Genomic DNA, 17,728 nt, shown 5'->3' with positions numbered 1-17,728 from the left:
ATTTGAATAAAATTGGTCAAAAGTCCCTCAGTGATGAGTATACTGTGAAAAAAAGTACACTAGTGACACACATCGCCTTTTTTATATCTCTTGGCAAATAAAGAATGCTGAGATCACTTAAATGGCAGGTATATCATATGTTCACATGAACTGCTCCTGCACATGTTCCAGTTTATGCTTTGCGTCAACGCCAAAATATAGCCTGAAACCCCCTTCCAGAGATTTGTGGGTATCCTTAGACATTGTGAAATCATTACACGACTGGTGACTTGATTCATACAGACTCCAAGATTAGTTTGTGGAATGCTGTTGTGTGCTGTTATTTTTGAACTTAACAAGCAGATGCATTATTTTAATGGAAAAACTTTTGCTATATTAATGCTACTATTTTAAAAGACAACATTGCAGAAGTGACATTGGCTTCTGTGTTATGACTTGACTGTGAGAGACATAGCAAAACTATTCTTGGCGAGGTTGTGGTCCAGTGAAAGTGTGTGTATGTATGTTTAACCTTATTATTATATATATATATCCAATGCATTTTTTAAGTTACCTAGTGTAAATACATAATTTGACTTTTTCAGTCTCCTTTAAGTTCTTTGTACAGAAGCTCTAAGGCTGGGAGAAAGAGAAGTATTATTGGGAGCCGATCAAATGTGCTGCATGCAAGCATTCTGACATAGAATAGCCGAGAAAGCCGGGTGACAACCTTCTAAATATGTTGCTGCTTCTTCACCAATAAGAGACTTGGGGATAACAGATGAGCTGGCGGTAATGCACCAAAAGCCAGGTCACCATACTGGCTGTAAGCCCCCATATGTAACCCCTAAGAGATTCTAAAGTTTTTCAGCATTTAGATATATTAGGTGATTTTATTGTGTAAGATAATACATTTTTTAATATACATTAAGGGGAAAAGGGATCTGCTTGAAGTGTTTTATACACAGTTAGGTACATAAATATTTAAACAGAAACAACTTTTTTCTAATTTTGGTTCTGTACATTACAACATTGAATTTTGAATAAAACAACTCAGATGCAGTTGAACTGTAGACTTTCAGCTTTAATTCATTGGGTTTAACAAAAAGATTGCATAAAAATGTGAGGAACTAAAGCCTTTTTTTTTTTACACAATCCTTCATTTCAGGGGCTCAAAAGTAATTGGACAATTGACTCAAAGGCTATTTCATGGGCTGGTGTGGGCAATTCCTTCGTTATGTCATTATCAGTTAAGCAGATAAAAGGCCTGGAGTTGATTTGAGGGGGGAATGCTTGTATGTGGAATACTTTGCTGTGAACAGACAACATGCGGTCAAAGGAGCTCTCCATGCAGGTGAAACAAGCCATCCTTAAGCTGCAAAAACAGAAAAAGCCCAACCGAGAAATTGCTACAATATTAGGAGTGGCAAAATTTATAGTTTGGTACATCATGAGAAAGAAACAAAGCACTGGTGAACACCAAAAGACCTGGACGTCCACGGAAGACGACAGTGGTGGATGATCGCAGAATCATTTCCATGGTGAAGAGAAACCCCTTCACAACAGCCAACCAAGTGAACAACACTCTCCAGGATGTAGGCGTATAGATATCCAAGTCTACCATAAAGAGAAGACTGCATGAAAGTAAATACAGAGGGTGCACTGCAAGCCACTCAAAAGCCTCAAGAATAGAAAGGCTAGATTGGACTTTGCTAAAAAAAAAAAAAAAACGTCTAAAAAAGCCATGGCCAAACATACAGCCAAAGCAACCCAGGGGTTTATTAGAGAATTATTTTATTATTAAAAAAATGGAATATTCTTGATTAGCCAAGTCAGTCACCTGATCTGAACCCAATTGAGCATGCATTTCACTTGTTGAAGACTAAACTTCAGACAGAAAGGCCCACAAACAAAAAGCAACTGAAAGCCGCTGCAGTAAAGGCCTGGCAGAGCATTAAAAAGGAGGAAACCCAGCATCTGGTGATGTCAATGAGTTAAAGACTACAGGCTGTCATTGCCAGCAAAGGGTTTTCAACCAAGTATTAGAAATTAACTATTTATTTTCAGCTTTTTAATTTGTCAAATTACTTTTGAGCCCCTGTAATGAAGTGATTGTGCAATCAATCACTATGCAATCTTTTTGTTCAACCCACTGAATTAAAGCTGAAAGTCTGCAGTTCAACTGTATCTGAGTTGTTTCATTTAAAATCAATTGTGTTAATGTACAGAACCAAAATTAGAAAAAAGTTGTCTCTGTCCAAATATTTATGAACCTGACTGTATTTTTAAGGGCTTTTTTCTGTGTTTAGTTTGTAATGATCTATAGATGTGATTTTTCTCATTACATACTCACTCTTGTCTTTTTGCATTGCAGTGCAGCACATTGGTTGTACTTTCCTGCTCCTTCTCACATTTTAAATCTATATGTCTGGCTTATTGAAAACAGAGTATTCCCTGCCTAGCAGATATGTTATTTTAATTGTCAAGGGGAAGAATGAATTAAACAAATATCTATATTTAATGCAATATCCAAATACAAATCATTATAAAGAATTGCTTTAAGGATTATTTTTGTACATACTTTTACCCTTAAAGCCAGCCTTCTACTAATTCCAAACCTGATGAGCAAGTTTAAAGCTTTTCTGTTTCTTGCCCATTGAGCGGTACACTGCTAGCTTGTGGAGAAATGGATACTGACAACCCAAAAAATTGTAGGGCATCCCAGATAATCCCTCTTAGTAGTAGAATGCCTGTTTTATTGTATTTTCTTTTGTCCTACGGAAGTCTTTCTGTGAATCTCCTGCATGAAAGTTTCATCTAATTTTGCAATTTTTCCCACCCCTCAGTTAGATTTCATTTAGACATTCCAAACATACAAGATTTTGTTTAAAAAATATAATTTTTTTTTTATACTCCAGCTCCTCTGTTTTATGAGCATGCTCTTGGTATCGCATATTACAAACTGGGGCATGCTGGTAGCAGAAGTTATCCTGGATATCCTAAAATGATTTTTGTTTGCAGTATCTAATCCTTTTGAGAGTAGTAGAAATAGTATAACCCAAACGGTAAAGTCTTCCTGTGTCCCTCAGTGGTCTTCATAAGAGGTTTTATTATTTCATTTTTGTACTTCACCCTGTTACTTTGATATTTTACCTTCTTTCTTGTCATTGTGATAGCAGGAAAAAAAGGACATAGACAGGGACTGTAGTAACAACCTGACACTTTCCCATTTTTATTTCGATCTGTATTTCCAAATCTCCTGTTATTTTTTGTCCTGACAATGAAGATACTCCCTGCACAAAAAGATGGGTTTCAACTTCCCCCTCCTAAACTTGCACACTTTTTCTTAAGACATTTTTTGTCTTGAGCTGAGCATTAAATGTTAAAATGTGCTACCAATGCCAATAATAAGAGAAATCATCCTAAAACATATTAGAGCTGAAGTACAAGGCACTGAATTCTCTGCATCCAAAAGTTCACATCAGAAACTACAGATCTGCTGCCTGGGTTCTCGAGATTTCCCATAGACAGCTTTTAGACTGCAAATAATTGAAAGAATGCTTTTAATTGAGAACTGACACCAAAAGTACAAGTTTTTAGGTGTTTGTTTTTATTTTCTGTAGTATAGTAGTGTATTATTATATATAGTATACATTTTTCTAGTTGATTTTCTTTTCCTAATTTGAGCATTTTAACTTGAAATTATCTGTGTTATAGCTATGTAATCGTAACTACATCTCACTAAACATTTTATATATTGATTTTTTTTTTTTTTGTTTCCTGTCCGTCCCTCACTGTGACTCAGGCCCTTTGAACGTGAAGGTGTGCGCAGGCTGAGGCATAGCCTTGGCTGCTTTAGTACACTGGTTCCTTGGGCAGAGAAAGCCTCACTCCAGCCACTGAACCTCCAGCAGACTGACTCTACCGCCTGGTACTCCGGCCTCTGTCCCTGTTTTCCAGGCACAGTGACCTCTCTTCTTTCTTTGTCTTTGCCTGTCTCTCTTGCTTTTGTGTCTATTGGTGGAAGCATCCTATTTCCACATAGTCTTGATATGGCATAAATATGTCTTTAAAATGATAACAATACAATATGGCTCATCTTTCCTAATGTGCTAGCAGCCTTTAGGAGCATTATAACACCACATTAGAATAAAACCCCATACATTGTATTGGAATCATTCTTTTCTACCTCTGGTCATGCTATATTGAAAAAGTAGTGCATGCAGATAACAATCTCACTTAACTAGCTTTATAATATACTTTACACCTACTAATGGAGAGTCAGCCTCACATCCATTGATTTGATGCACAGCCTTTGCTTCATACATGCTGTTTTATGTCTCAGTAATATTTCTCACTGATTTAGAAGCTTAGGGTTTGAGGCAAATGCCATTAATGAAATAAAATGGCACAGCTTGATAATATGCTAAGATTTTGGCTTATTAAGTGAACTAATGCCAGAAGATATATTCATATAATTTTGGATGAACTATGGTAAGGTTCCTAGAAAACTGTTAGTTTGTACTACAGTTTCTTCAACTTTTGTGTCTTTATTCTAGGCCTAGTAGCAAAGCGTTTTAAAGGAATTTGATTTTGTCTTACAACACTGTAGCGAATTGGCTTCCATCTCTTTTTTTGTACATATGTAGGTCTCAAAAATTTTTTTTAGAGCCCAATGTAGACGTAGTCATGAAGTTTCAGGGCATTTACTGTTTTCCAATTTCCGGAAACTACTTCCTACTCCACTCTACCTCCCTCATTCTCCTATAGAATTAAGTACAATTGTATTGATCTTGCCATGGTAAATAATACTTTCTTTTCAAGGCCAACATTTACCTAAACATTAGTTTTAAACTTAGCTATATATGAAAGATAAATGAGCATCATTTAGAAACATGTCTGTTGACATATTGATTTTTTTGTTCTACCCGTTAATAACGGTTTCAATAGTTTCAATGCAAGTGGTGAATTTGCGTGTATCAGTCTGATTATGAATAATGTCAGAAGCTTACTGGAAGCATAACTACCTGTGTGTTTGTTTAATGTGGAGGGTCACAAACTGAAGATGATCAGAAGTGACACATTGTACTTTGTAAAATGAGTCCGTAGTGTTGCCACTTATTTTTCTTAACTGACCGTTTCTCCTCCTAAAATGTTTTCTGATGACACCTCCTTGGCTTTAATGAGACCTTGTCTCCGCATCGGTCATTTCAACAGCAGTCTATCCATAATATTAACGTGTGTTGGGCAAACTTTTTCTTGTAAAAGCTTTTTTTTCATAAACATTCAAAAGTCTTGAGACCCGCTGCACCAGCAGATGCAAATTCCTTAGAAACGCTATACCACTCTCTTTCCCTCCTCCCAAAAAAGTTATGTAGGGGGATGAGGGTGTAGGAGCTTGCCCAGTACAGTAAGGGATTTGATGCTCCTAGAAAAGAGGAGGGCTAAGATATGCGAAGAGAAAGGGGCCTGTGCTAGGGAACAGACTCTTCTGTCCAACAAGTTCAGGTGCACAATGTTAGTTGATAAATATTGTCTGCTTATGTTGATGGACCAGCTCTTTGTTAAACTGACTTGTTTTAGGTTTCTGGAGAAAAGCATCCTTTATTTTACTGGGTATTGCTTTTAAAGCAAAGGTACTGTTAGCTCTAAAAATCCACAGAATATGTTTATTCATTTTATACAGTTCGGTCAAATATATATATATATATATATTTAATATATATGGACAGATACAACTTTTTTCTAATTTTGGTTCTGTACATTACCACAATTAATTTTAAAGGAAACAATTCAGATGCAGTTGAACTGCAGAGTTTCAGCTTTAATTCAGTGGGTTGAACAAAAAGATTGCATACAAGTGTGAGGAACTAAAGCCTTTTTTTTTAACACATTCACTTCTTTTCAGGGGTTCAAAAGTAATTGGACAAATTAAAAAGCTGAAAATCAAATGTTCATTTCTAATACTTGATTGAAAACCCTTTGCTGGCAAGACAGCTGTAGTCTTGAACTCATAGACATCACCAGATGCTGGGTTTCCTCCTTTTTAATGCTCTGCCAGGCCTTTACTGCAGCCGTTTTCAGTTGCTGTTTGTTTGTGGGCCTTTCTGCCTGAAGTTTAGTCTTCAGCAAGTGAAATGCATGCTCAATTGGGTTCACATCAGGTGACTGATTTGGCCATTCAAGAATATTCCACTTCTTTGCTTTAATAAACTCCTGGGTTGCTTTGGCTGTATGTTTTGGGTCATTGTCCATCTGTATTATGAAACACCTCCCAATCAATGTGACTGCATTTAGCTGGATTTGAGCAGACAGTATGTCTCTGAACACCTCAGAATTCATTCGGCTGCTTCTGTCCTGTGTCACATCATGGATAAACACTAGTGTCCCAGTGCCATGGCAGCCATGCACGCCCAAGCCATCACACTGCCTCCGCCATGTTTTACAGATGATGTGGTATGCTTTGGATCATGAGCTGTTCCACACCTTCTCCATACTTTTTTCTTGCCATCATTCTGGTAAAGGTTGATCTTGGTTTCATCTGTCCAAAGAATGTTTTTCCAGAACTGTCCTGGGTTTTTTAGATGATTTTGAGCAAAGTCCAATCTAGCTTTTCTATTCTTGAGGCTTATGAGTGGCTTGCACCTTGCAGTGCATCTGTATTTACTTTCATACAGTCTTCTCTTTATGGTAGACTTGGATATCAATGCCTCTACTTCCCACCTCAAATCAACTCCAGGCCTTTTATCTGCCTAATTGATAATGAAGTATTGAAGAAATCTCCCACACCAGCCCATGAAGTAGCCTTTTGAGCCCCTAAACTAAAAGTCTTTAGTTCCTTTTTATACAATCTTTTTGTTCAACTCACTGAATTAAAGCTGAAAGTCTGCAGTTCACCTGCATCTGAGTTGTTTCATTTAAAATTAATTGTGGTAATGTACAGAACCAAAATTAAAAAAAAGTTGTCTCTGCCCAAATATTTATGGACCTAACTGTAGATCAGGGCTTTTGTGCTGTGCATAGCTGTGTATGCATTTTTGAAGTAGTACTGTGAAAACTTGTGTTCATTCCGTGCTTGTAATAAATAAAAGGGAGACCAGTGCTTACACTACTCAAGAGATTAGTGATTATGTACTGTGACCCTTCTCTATTGGGTGCACTTGTGGTGTTGGACCCGCAACCGGCCTAATTTAGGCTGTCTTAGCAAAGAACAGTTACAGACGTTTTGCTCACAACCACCACTTACTTTGTTTTAGACACTTTGATGCATTAAACCTAGTCCATCCAATCCTGTGCATACTCGCATTGATGCGTGAGGACCAGTCTGACTTATACTGATCTATCTCCTATCCATACATGAGAACCAGTCTGATCTTTATTGATCTATCTCATATCCATACATGAGAACCAGTCTGACTTATACTGTTCCATCTCATATCCAATCTCATATCCATACATGAGAACCAGTCTGATCTTTATTGATCCATCTCATATCCATACATGAGAACCAGTCTGACTTATACTGATCTATCTCATATCCATACATGAGAACCAGTCTGACTTATACTGATCTATCTCCTATCCAAGTTGTTTTTCTGATTAAACAAGCCGGTTAAAAGCAGAATCTCAAAGCAACAATTCATGACTTCTGGTGAGCTTTTGTTAATGAAATGATCAAATTAATGCAGGCAAACTTTTTCCTTAATTTTGTATCACACAAATGCATTTATTCTCTAACTCAACAAACAAAAAACCAATTATTAGCCATCATGAGGTTAGTTGATTTTTCATGGACAGCAGATTGCAGAAAGGCAGGAACAGTTGTGGAGGCAAACCTTGTAGCAGTACATATTGTAGGTTGTAAGGCTCTTTTGCTATGTGTGATTAACATTGTGTGTGCAGTGTTGAATTCTAATAAAATGTTTACTGCATACTTGTTTTTCTTTAGCTTGTATGTATGTAGTTTAAATACTTGTAGAGATTATATTATATATATTGGTTTATTCATTCCTAATTGTTTTATGTGTGGTGTTCAACCTCATGCACCTTTCAGATAATTGCATGGAATAAGATAAATAATGAATATTTATCTGTTATATAATATTAGATATTTATAAAGTATTTGAGAATCCCTAAATTCCAGATTATTCAATAAAATGGAAGGTTCTCTTACTCTGGCTGGACCTTATTCCCCTTCCTAAATTATTTACTATAGGTTGGTGGAAAAAAAAACAGTAAAGGTAAAAGTTATTACTATACTTTATTTACCTCCCTGTCCTCAGTCATTTTTGCATAGGTGCTGGGGACACAAGATGGGGGTAAGGTAAGTATAATTGTATCTTTATCATTTTACGTACAGTTTTTACTTACATTTGGTTGGTAAATTTCAGAGGGGTCCAGCCAAGCAAAATTGTTTGTAAATGTGTCACAAGTACATATTGATCTGTAAATGCCATTCCTAAAAGCAGACATCCTAGGACGCTTCTGCTATTCTCCCATGTGTGCCAGAAAAATTTGAGAAACTAACCAAGAAACCAAGAGTCCACAAAAATTAAATCCGGTCTTTAGCCTTGAGGTTTATTTCTTACTGACTTCAGGAACAAGTCTTAGCCATTAAATAGATGGCTGATGAATTCTACCCCTGAAGTTGGCTTCAGGTTAGGTAACACTTCCGGCAGAGATAAAAGAAACACTTGTCATTATTGAGAGGGCTAGGTTTCATGTTTTTGTTTCTCTTTTTGCAGCTATACACCATGTTCAGAAAGAATACACATTGCAGTGACAGAAATGGCAGCTCTTTTTCCAAAGGTAAGCTTCCTAATAATGTGTGGGATGTTTACCTGTTAGGTTATTTCATACAAAATATTTTAGATCTGTTTATAAATGTATTCGGTTTAAGATTTTAAAAATAGAAGTGTACTGTATAAAAAAAAAAGTACGGCTATGGTTTCTTATTACTTGTGTGTAGTTATAAATTATGTTCATTATTTAGCCATTACATTATGGATCCCTGTGTATGGACCTTCAATCTCCACAGAGGTGGTGGATGAGGTATGTGTGTCATGTGTAGAGGAATAGGTCTCTGCTTGGGGTAAGGACAGCAGGTAATGAAGAGATGAATAGGATGAAAGGTTAGAGAGATTTACATTAAGGAGGATAAGAATTGACAGATAATATGGGGATGCAAATTAGGATCGGAAAAGTGGGTTTGGAGGTGGAAGAGGGATAATATAACCTCTGATGGCCCATGCGTGGTTCTATTAATTTGAAATTGGAAGGTTCTGATTTTGATTTTATTACATTCATCCCCTACCACCACCTGGTCCTGTATTCATTATATGGTCCAGTTCATGAACCCACTCTGCATTTATTGAATTTATTTATTTATTTTTTTACCATTGTCTAAGGTGGTTGATCTGGCTGCTATGAGAAAGGGCCATATACTGCCAGGGAAAATTTTATAATGAATTCCTGCATTGTTTGTAATTGCTTAAATTCATTAGCATGGTTTCAGCTGGGCTGTGACCTTGGTGTTGTAATAGCATCTGCAGTAATCGCAAAATGTTATGGCTGTGAATGTTATCCTTTACCCTGTCCTACGATAATATTTATTAATGCAACCTATGTTTTGCTTTGTTAGAAACCCAAGTCGGATATGGTAAAAACATCTCTGCGACTCCTTACATCTAGTGCTTATCGTCTGCAAACAGAATGCAAAAAGACTCTGCCCGTGGAATCTAGTCCAAGCACGGACGTCCAACTGGTGACACAGCAAGTGATCCAGTGCGCCTATGATATTGCCAAGGCAGCCAAGCAACTGGTCACTATCACAACCAAAGAAAATACAAACTAGATGAAATTTAGTTCCCTTTTGTTTTACTAAGTGGAGGCTTGACTCCCAAGACTTTTTTATATATTAAATGGCAGGTTCCTTAATATCAGTATTACTATTTGCATGTTTTATTCTAAAGTATTTGTTTTGGACTATTAATTTAACACACTGCCTTATATGTAAAACTGCCAGTTCAAACAATAGTGTGTTATTTAATTCAGCAACATTTTATGCCCTATAAGTTTTATCATTTCTCTTTCATTTAAATCACTGTGAGAAAAGAAAATTTTTTTTCCATATTTTTTCCCACATTTTATATTGATGAATGTGGGGCATCGCCCCACCCACTCCCAATCTATTTTAGGGTTTCTGTTAAAGCAGAGTATCATTATCTAGAAATCAGTGGGATCCTTGTCTAACTTAGTAGCTTCTAAGGTCAGCTGTACATTACGCAGTGTCTGCAAAGGTCAGTAACCGACTGCCTACCTGAATTCTGGTTACAACCTGCATTTGCACTTAATTATTGCTATTTACCCTGCCTTAAAAAATAAGCTTGGTAGTCAAGTCATATATATATTGAGAGTTCTCAAGACTAGACACAGCAGTATTTTAATATCTCTGTACAACCTATTGAGAAATAACTGTCAATCTGAATTTGTAGGTCTGATATTCTGAGTAGGAAAGCAGGTTTTTTATTGACTAACATGAAATGACATTTTTAGAAAGCAGTCTGCTCCTTCGCAGATAGATACTTGCATGGCATCTTCTCCCTATGAGTTATTTAGAGGGAAACGCACATGACCTGAATCACAAGTCTCCCTTCACCAGTGCTGGCAAGTACAGGACCATGCTGGTACCCATACAGGGGTGGAACACAGCACTCTATCTAGAGTGGAACATTTCTGTTCTAACTTGTCTGGCGATTTCAGGATGTGCTGTTCTGTTCCATCTGCATTAAGGTGCTGATGATGATTATACTCTCATCTGTAAAATCTTTACCATGCAGTTACTGTATTTAAACATATCTAGGTTTTATGTATCATTCCAGGTTAACAATAAACTACAGTTCTATATTTTCAGGTTATATAAAAATAATCAAAATGGATTGATTTAGTTTGTTACCATTTTAGGACACATTTTTAAATAGACAAGTGTGTGTATGTAGCAGTCATATATTTTCATATTCCTCTATTTTCCTAGCTATTGATAACCTGAAATAACTGGCAAGAAAAAAGCAAATCAAACCTAAAGCAATGGTTTAACAGCAAACACCAAGAGCTGCCTTCACATACTGTATCTCCAGCTGTCAAGAAATCATCTCTGCATTTGGACGGTCCCAGAACACACACCAGACAAAGCATAGCTAGTTGATGAGCATCTAACAACAAGTTCAGTAGATGGGTAATCCAGTACAGTGTTGAACCCAAATTTATTTTTTAAAGGTGGGAAGAAATTGAAGGTGGGTGATGGCCCCTGTATTGTGACCCAACTGTTCTGTAACCACCCAAAAACATCTGGGTGGTGCGCCTGGCTAAAAGGATTGGGCAGAACACTACAGTAGCCAAATAGACTTTCATACAGGTGAATGTGTTGTATGTTGACATACAACACACCACAAGCTTCTGAAGCTGTCAAACATCACAACTCTAATCTGGTTTCCCTGCCATCTGTACATCATATTCATGCATTCGGAGTGTTTACTGTACAACATAGATTCAGCACACATGGATGAATGTTCACGAAAGTACAAACTCTACCTTTCTACCCCACCCCAGATTCCTGCAGCCAATGATAGGCAATAGATACAGCTGTCTTAAGACAGCTTATGTCAATGGTGGAATGGTCGTTGGTTTCTTAGGACACCAGTTATTGACCATGCACTGTGTATGTGCCTAGATCTTCACCTAGCATATTTGCAGTCTAGGTGTATTGCAGTTAAGGATATGAGGTGCGCATCGGAGGTCCAAAATTGTTTGCATAATCACAGAAATCTTTTCACAGAAAAGCAAAGGAATTACCTTGACAACTGGAGGTGCTTTTTTTCTTGTCAGTTGCCAGATTAAGTTAAAGAACATTTTACGAAATTGGATTTATACTTATTGGTGAGGAAAACGTAATATAATCCATTTCTTATACAGCTACCGGTATGTTTCCTCTCTGTATTGAGCTGCGTTGTCCAGACTTGTTATACACATGGTCATCATTCCTATAAAAACACCCAAGGAGAAAAGCAGGGGGAGGTCACTTTCTTAACTGTGCAGTACTATTCCCCCCAGGCAGGCAAATATTTGTAAGAATGAAGAAAGAAAGTGTTCTTTACTTTTCTCCATTCCTTGCTTTTTATCACCTTTGCCAATGTGAAAGCAATTCTGCTGTTGTGTCCTATTGTACTCAAAGCTTCAAAACGTCTCATGATTTAGACCTGCCTTTTTATTTTAGATTTATTCAACAGTAATTGAACATTGCTAGATTAGAATAATATGGGATTATGGTAACTGATTGACTTGTTTTGTGCAGGTGATTGGCTGGTAAAGGTATGTTATAGTCCATGAAAGAAAATTGGATTCTGGGTAACCTTTTATTTTTATTTATCTCTGTTTATGGTACAACTACTATGATCATTTTTTTTGTATCACAGAAAAGTGTTGATTCAGCAATATAAGAAGAAGGAAATGCACTGGATAGTAGGAATGCAGCCACTGCTTGCTGTATCGTGCCACCTAATAAAGCTAAACTCCAGGCAAACCTTTAAATCCACATTTAAAGTACATATAAAAGTGCAGCTGTAGTCGCCAAAGGTTTCGTATTTTCTGCCCATCCAATCCTAAAATTGCACATCCAACTTGTTGACCTTATGGTATATTTTCGATACATCCTGGTAACCTCTGCTCCCCCAGTCTCTGATTGGACAGCAAAGGTGAAGTAGCAGACTGATGAGGTCAGCATGTAGCATGGCTTAATATTTTCAAGCAGCACACCTGATTGGCTGCTAGTACTGCCGTCACGCACCTAGTCCCTTCGCTTCTATAATGCAGGGAGCTTCCAGAAACTAAACACATTTAAGCATGTAAACTAGTTAACAATACATGTAATTGATGCTTTTATTTCTGCTTGGATTTCAGCTTGTTAACTTTGGGTTGTAAATTGATTTCTTTACAATACCTAATGGCTCCTGATGGTTTAACCAAGTAAGGTTTTTTTATGGGGGAAGTACTTTGCTTTGGACCTTAGCTGTGTCCCATACACCTAATTGGTGCCTTACATTGATAATATTACCATGCAGCCAGTATTCTATATATATAATGCATTAAATCTCAACAGGGTGGCATTTAAATAAAATAATGGGTATGAAGGGTTTATAAATCCCATTGGGCTGAATGACTTTGGTAATGTTTTGATAATGTGGGAGGGGGTATTGCATGTGTTATTGTGAGATTATTGTACTAGAGCACGAGTAGGTGATCTTGGAAGGCTGCTTAATTAGTTTTTGCATTTGTTCCCCATGGGAGACATATATTGAAGCTTTGTGCAAAATATTAATTATACATGGGTTATTGTTAGGTGGATCTTTAGGATTCCTCCAGAAGTTGGTGCAGGATCTTTGCGAAATGAGCAGTTTAAGTGGCAGCAATTATATTTTTGGCTATCTGTAAGGGTGACATTCTTCCCATTGGCCATGTAGGATGCCTCTTCTTCCTACTGAGCATCAAGCTAATGTACTTTGATATCGTAATTATAGCTGGGGTTCCCTGAAGATCTAAACGTTATTTCAATGGTTCCCCCAGGCTAGGAAAGCAGCTGTAACTGAAGAAAGCTAGATCTGGGTCTTCAAATCACTGGCTCCTTCATCCCATCAAATTCCTAGACCTAGCCAAGACTTTGCTGTCTTTTCCTCATCCACCCGTTAAGGTTGCCTGATGGTGTAGTTCCCCTGTGTCATACTGAGTATTTTGCAGAGTAAATCTCCCAGTGTCATGTGACCAAGTCATGTGGTACCAACTTCCGACTGTCGTGATTTTAATATACAATTACACTTTTTTGTAACAGTGAATACCACATGGTTTTTTCCAAGTCTATAAATTCTAATAGAAGGACTGCTAATAGAACTACAATGTTTAATAGGAAATACAATATTCCTCAAAGACAATCAGAAGATGTCTATCCAAGCCAAATGTTCTTGACAACAGCTTTTAAACTACGAATCATTGGTGATGAAGTTCTTCTACAACTTACAATGTCATGTATATGGTGGTGGTGAATGTTTCTATTACACAAATAGCTGGCATAACATAACCAGTGCATTTTCTACTTCAAATGTTTTAAAAGGGTTTTTAACTGTAGTTTATGACAACTTGAGACCTGTCTTACAGTGTTTATAAGGGAATGGACTAATCTGTTTGTTTCTCATGTCATATTACATGGCATGTGAATAGCTTTAGCTATTTGGCTAAGTTCACATGATGGTTACAGTGGCAGTTGGCAGATAGTTGATGCTACTCAGCATCCTCTGCCCTTTTACTCATAAATAGGTGTTCAGAGGTGGTTTTGGATGGACTAGTATTGGCTTCCATCAGTCACACACTGTGGGTTCTGCATACCACAGACAATTGGGTTTGGGTATATGCAGTAAAGAAGCTTCACAACCCCCTGTGTGGTCTAGCTCCTACAGGAACATATGACTGCGAAATGTTTGATTTATGTTCTCAGTTACAGGGAATCCCGTACAGCTGGGATGTGGAAATGTATTGACAATTGTGGATAGGGTTTCTAAAAGAATGCAGTTCTACAATCAGTAAACTGTCTGCCAGCCTGGCTGCTCTCTCCCAGTGATTTGGAGATGTTCCTGACTTTTAGAACAAGAAAGCTATCTCCCATTTTGGTGATAGAATGGCAGGTTTGTGTTTTACCCATGAAAACAAACTGGGCAGATATGTGTTACAACTTACAATGCAATATGAAGTGTGCTGAGTGAATGAGATGAAGTTGTGCTGATGTCAATCATCCAAATATGTGCATGCAAAGAAACGTTACAGGCAGTCTTACTTTTTTAAAACTTTTATGTTTTTGTGAAGTCGCTGCTAAGTTACCTATGTGGATATCCTGTCAGTAACAACACTTCCTGTTTTATACTGATAAGGCTCAGCCAACATCTCACAGCTGCACTGTTAGCTTGATGTGCAAGCTTGGTGGCCCATTGCCTCGAAGTGACAGACCTGACGGACCTTCCCACACCCAACTCTACTTCTAACTCCAAACACATAGAGGCAGGGGACTTTGCAATACATTCAGGAACAAAAAGTATTTAAGGGAACAGTGTACAGAAAGGCAAATGCCAAAAATAAATATTTTGGGGTTTTGTATATTTAATTTTGTACACTTTTCTGGTGCACACCCAATAAAAATTGGTGTTTTGTAAGTTCATAATACATACACCAGGTTTTTAATGTTGAGTACCATAGTTCTCAGTGCTTATCATGCACTTAGACCACCATGCCCTGGCACGGTGCATTGGGATGCCATTGGAATTGAATGGCACGTGAGGTGGATTACTGTTCCCCAACACATTGAGTCAGTTCATCACTGATTTAGGATGTCTATTTATACTGAAATGGTGATCCAATAACAGATTGCCGCTTCCCTTTTTAACATCTGATCTTTGGATTTATAATGCCAGATCCTGGGCAAGGTCACATTAACTGGTTTTATAAGTGATGTGTATACAACCCATTTCAAAAGTGGTAAGCGGTGTGTTTTAAACAAAGATCACTCACTGATCTCCATTGTGGCCTGTGGCGTTTACCAGTATCATCTGTGATATATTTAGTGGCTATGCCCACTTTAGAAATATGCTGGAACTAATATGTGTCAGTAACTAATAACGATTGCCTGTTCATTCATAAAATGTGGTGATCATGTCACCAGATTGCCACTTTTATGAATATGGAGAATGCACAACATCACTTTACCAATCTAGCAGATTTATAAATCGCCCCTATGTTACAAGGTTTTTGTTCCGTTTGCAAGCAAATGTAAATGGTTCAATTGTGTTGTTCTATTGTTCTCTCTAAAAAAACAAAAACAAAATAAAGGTCACATTTTATTTTAGTAACATGCTTGGTAGGAGTTTTTATTATGCAGCCTCAAAGGAAAAGGGTGTACAATACTTCCACCACTGCAAAATAGGAAGTCATGTCACCGCAGAGCAGCACTGGCTGCCTCCTGTTTGGTGCTGAGCAAATATACAGTATTAAAAGCACTTTTCATTCTCCTCCCCAAAATTTTCTCTGGGCTTCAGAATGTTTTAAATAGGAAAAACCTTTCCTACTGTAACCACTTAAGTTGTTGTTATTACCTTCAGTGCCAAAAGCTATGAAGTGTCAGGCTGGTCGAAATAAGAAATTTTATTTTTCTAGATGTCAGGACTGGTTTGATTACTATCAAGGTGAACGGTGAATTATTGCAGCTTACCTAGTTACAAATGAACCAGAAAATTTCTTTTTAAGGATATTAAAAGTATGTTTTTATGACATAGGAAAAGTTAAATGCCTCTTGGAACTTGTATTTATGTGGTATTATTAAACCTTTTGAATATTGTATACATTGTTTATTAAGGTACACTTATGTACAATTGTGAATTTATCTTATCTTTTAGGGTTTTTTCTTTATTTTCAACTTATAGCTGTGCAATAAACAGTCTTCATGTGAACTTGTTGTGGTGTTGCTTAATTTTTATTTTTTTATGGTGGGAATAATGAAACTTCACAGAGTGCCAAAAGTGTTCAATTTTGAGTCAGTAATGTCAGTCCAAAAATAACTTCAATAGAAACTTCTTGTATCCCTAAACAATTCATTTAGACTATGCAGCATTCATAATACAGCTAGATACAATTATTACATAAAAAAAATATAGACCTGATTATAAGGCACCCTCCTTTCTGACAGTAAAGAAAAAGAATTTTCCTGGGTTGTCTTACTATATAATAAATGTATTTTTTCTGGTGCTAGGAGATTTTTTTGATGGTATTGCTCTACTACTATTGTATCCGGCTATCTTACATTGCTGGGGGCTTTGTGGACCTGCCAATGAGAAAAATGCTGCCGGAAGGTAGAATTATGGTTGGTGGAGGATATTATGATTCAAGGTCAATGTTTGTACTTTGGCTGAATTTCAAAATAATTTTTAATTTTCTTATCCATAAGCCTTTCTCAGATACTTCATAACCAAAATCCTTGTCCAAAAGTAGGCATGCAGCAAACAGATGAGACCCAAAGGAGTGGGCAACCTGAATACGAGGTATTGTTTGGTTGAAGTATTTTGCACTGTGTAACAGAATGTGTTATTGCTGACTAATGCATTTCAGTAATCCCTTTTTTCAGTACTTGGGAGAATGGGTGGAAACTCAGGCTTCATATTTAATTGTAACAACCAGTGTACCCTTTCCTTCTTTAACCTGTAATGCAAAAATGGCATGACAGACTACAGACACCATCCTGTGATGATCGAACATTGGTTTACCATCGTAGATAAGAGATAAGTTCTTACCAGAGCGACAGCATGACTACATTGCTTACAGGTCCAGGTAACAACACAACACAATCACACCTGAAAACCAATGTAAGAGGCAATGTTTTTACCTTACCACAAATTAAAGGAGCTCTTCCCCTACCCAAGATTCAGTAAAATGAAGCGCATCACTGACACCAGTGTAGAGGGGGAACTTCACTACGGACCTCTAATATATGTGGCCACTTTTCTATTGAGTACTAATGTATGGGGACAAAAGTTTTCTTAACTCCTGTGCACATAGGTTAACCACAACTCCAGAGGAATATACATTCACAGACTCTGTCACATGTAACAATTCTTCACCTGGGACCAAATTAGAATACTTGTTTCAGTATACATGTAAACAAATC

The 17,728-nt window shown here is 37.2% G+C and overlaps 1 protein-coding gene across 9 annotated transcripts in view; it reads left to right on the top strand.

Annotated features, from left to right (window-relative positions):
• The window catches only part of GIT2 (GIT ArfGAP 2), a 48,530-nt gene extending 32,013 nt beyond the window's left edge, over positions 1–16,517 (top strand). For 5 of the 9 annotated variants that reach the window (XM_072415389.1, XM_072415388.1, XM_072415395.1 and 2 more), the window contains 3 exons: positions 3,785–3,910; positions 8,724–8,787; positions 9,620–16,517. In XM_072415389.1, the coding sequence (XP_072271490.1) occupies positions 3,785–3,910; positions 8,724–8,787; positions 9,620–9,832 (403 nt within the window). In that variant the 3' untranslated portion in view covers positions 9,833–16,517. Of the gene's footprint in view, positions 1–3,784; positions 3,940–8,723; positions 8,788–9,619 lie in introns of all 9 variants that reach the window. The other 4 variants (XM_072415398.1, XM_072415391.1, XM_072415393.1 and 1 more) reach the window with 2 other exon arrangements.
• Positions 16,518–17,728: the final 1,211 nt, after the last annotated feature.

Source organism: Pyxicephalus adspersus, chromosome 6 (assembly GCF_032062135.1).
Source record: "Pyxicephalus adspersus chromosome 6, UCB_Pads_2.0, whole genome shotgun sequence".
Lineage (NCBI taxonomy): Eukaryota > Metazoa > Chordata > Amphibia > Anura > Pyxicephalidae > Pyxicephalus > Pyxicephalus adspersus.
Note: the sequence above shows the minus strand (reverse complement) of the source record. Positions and strands in the feature narration are given on the sequence as shown.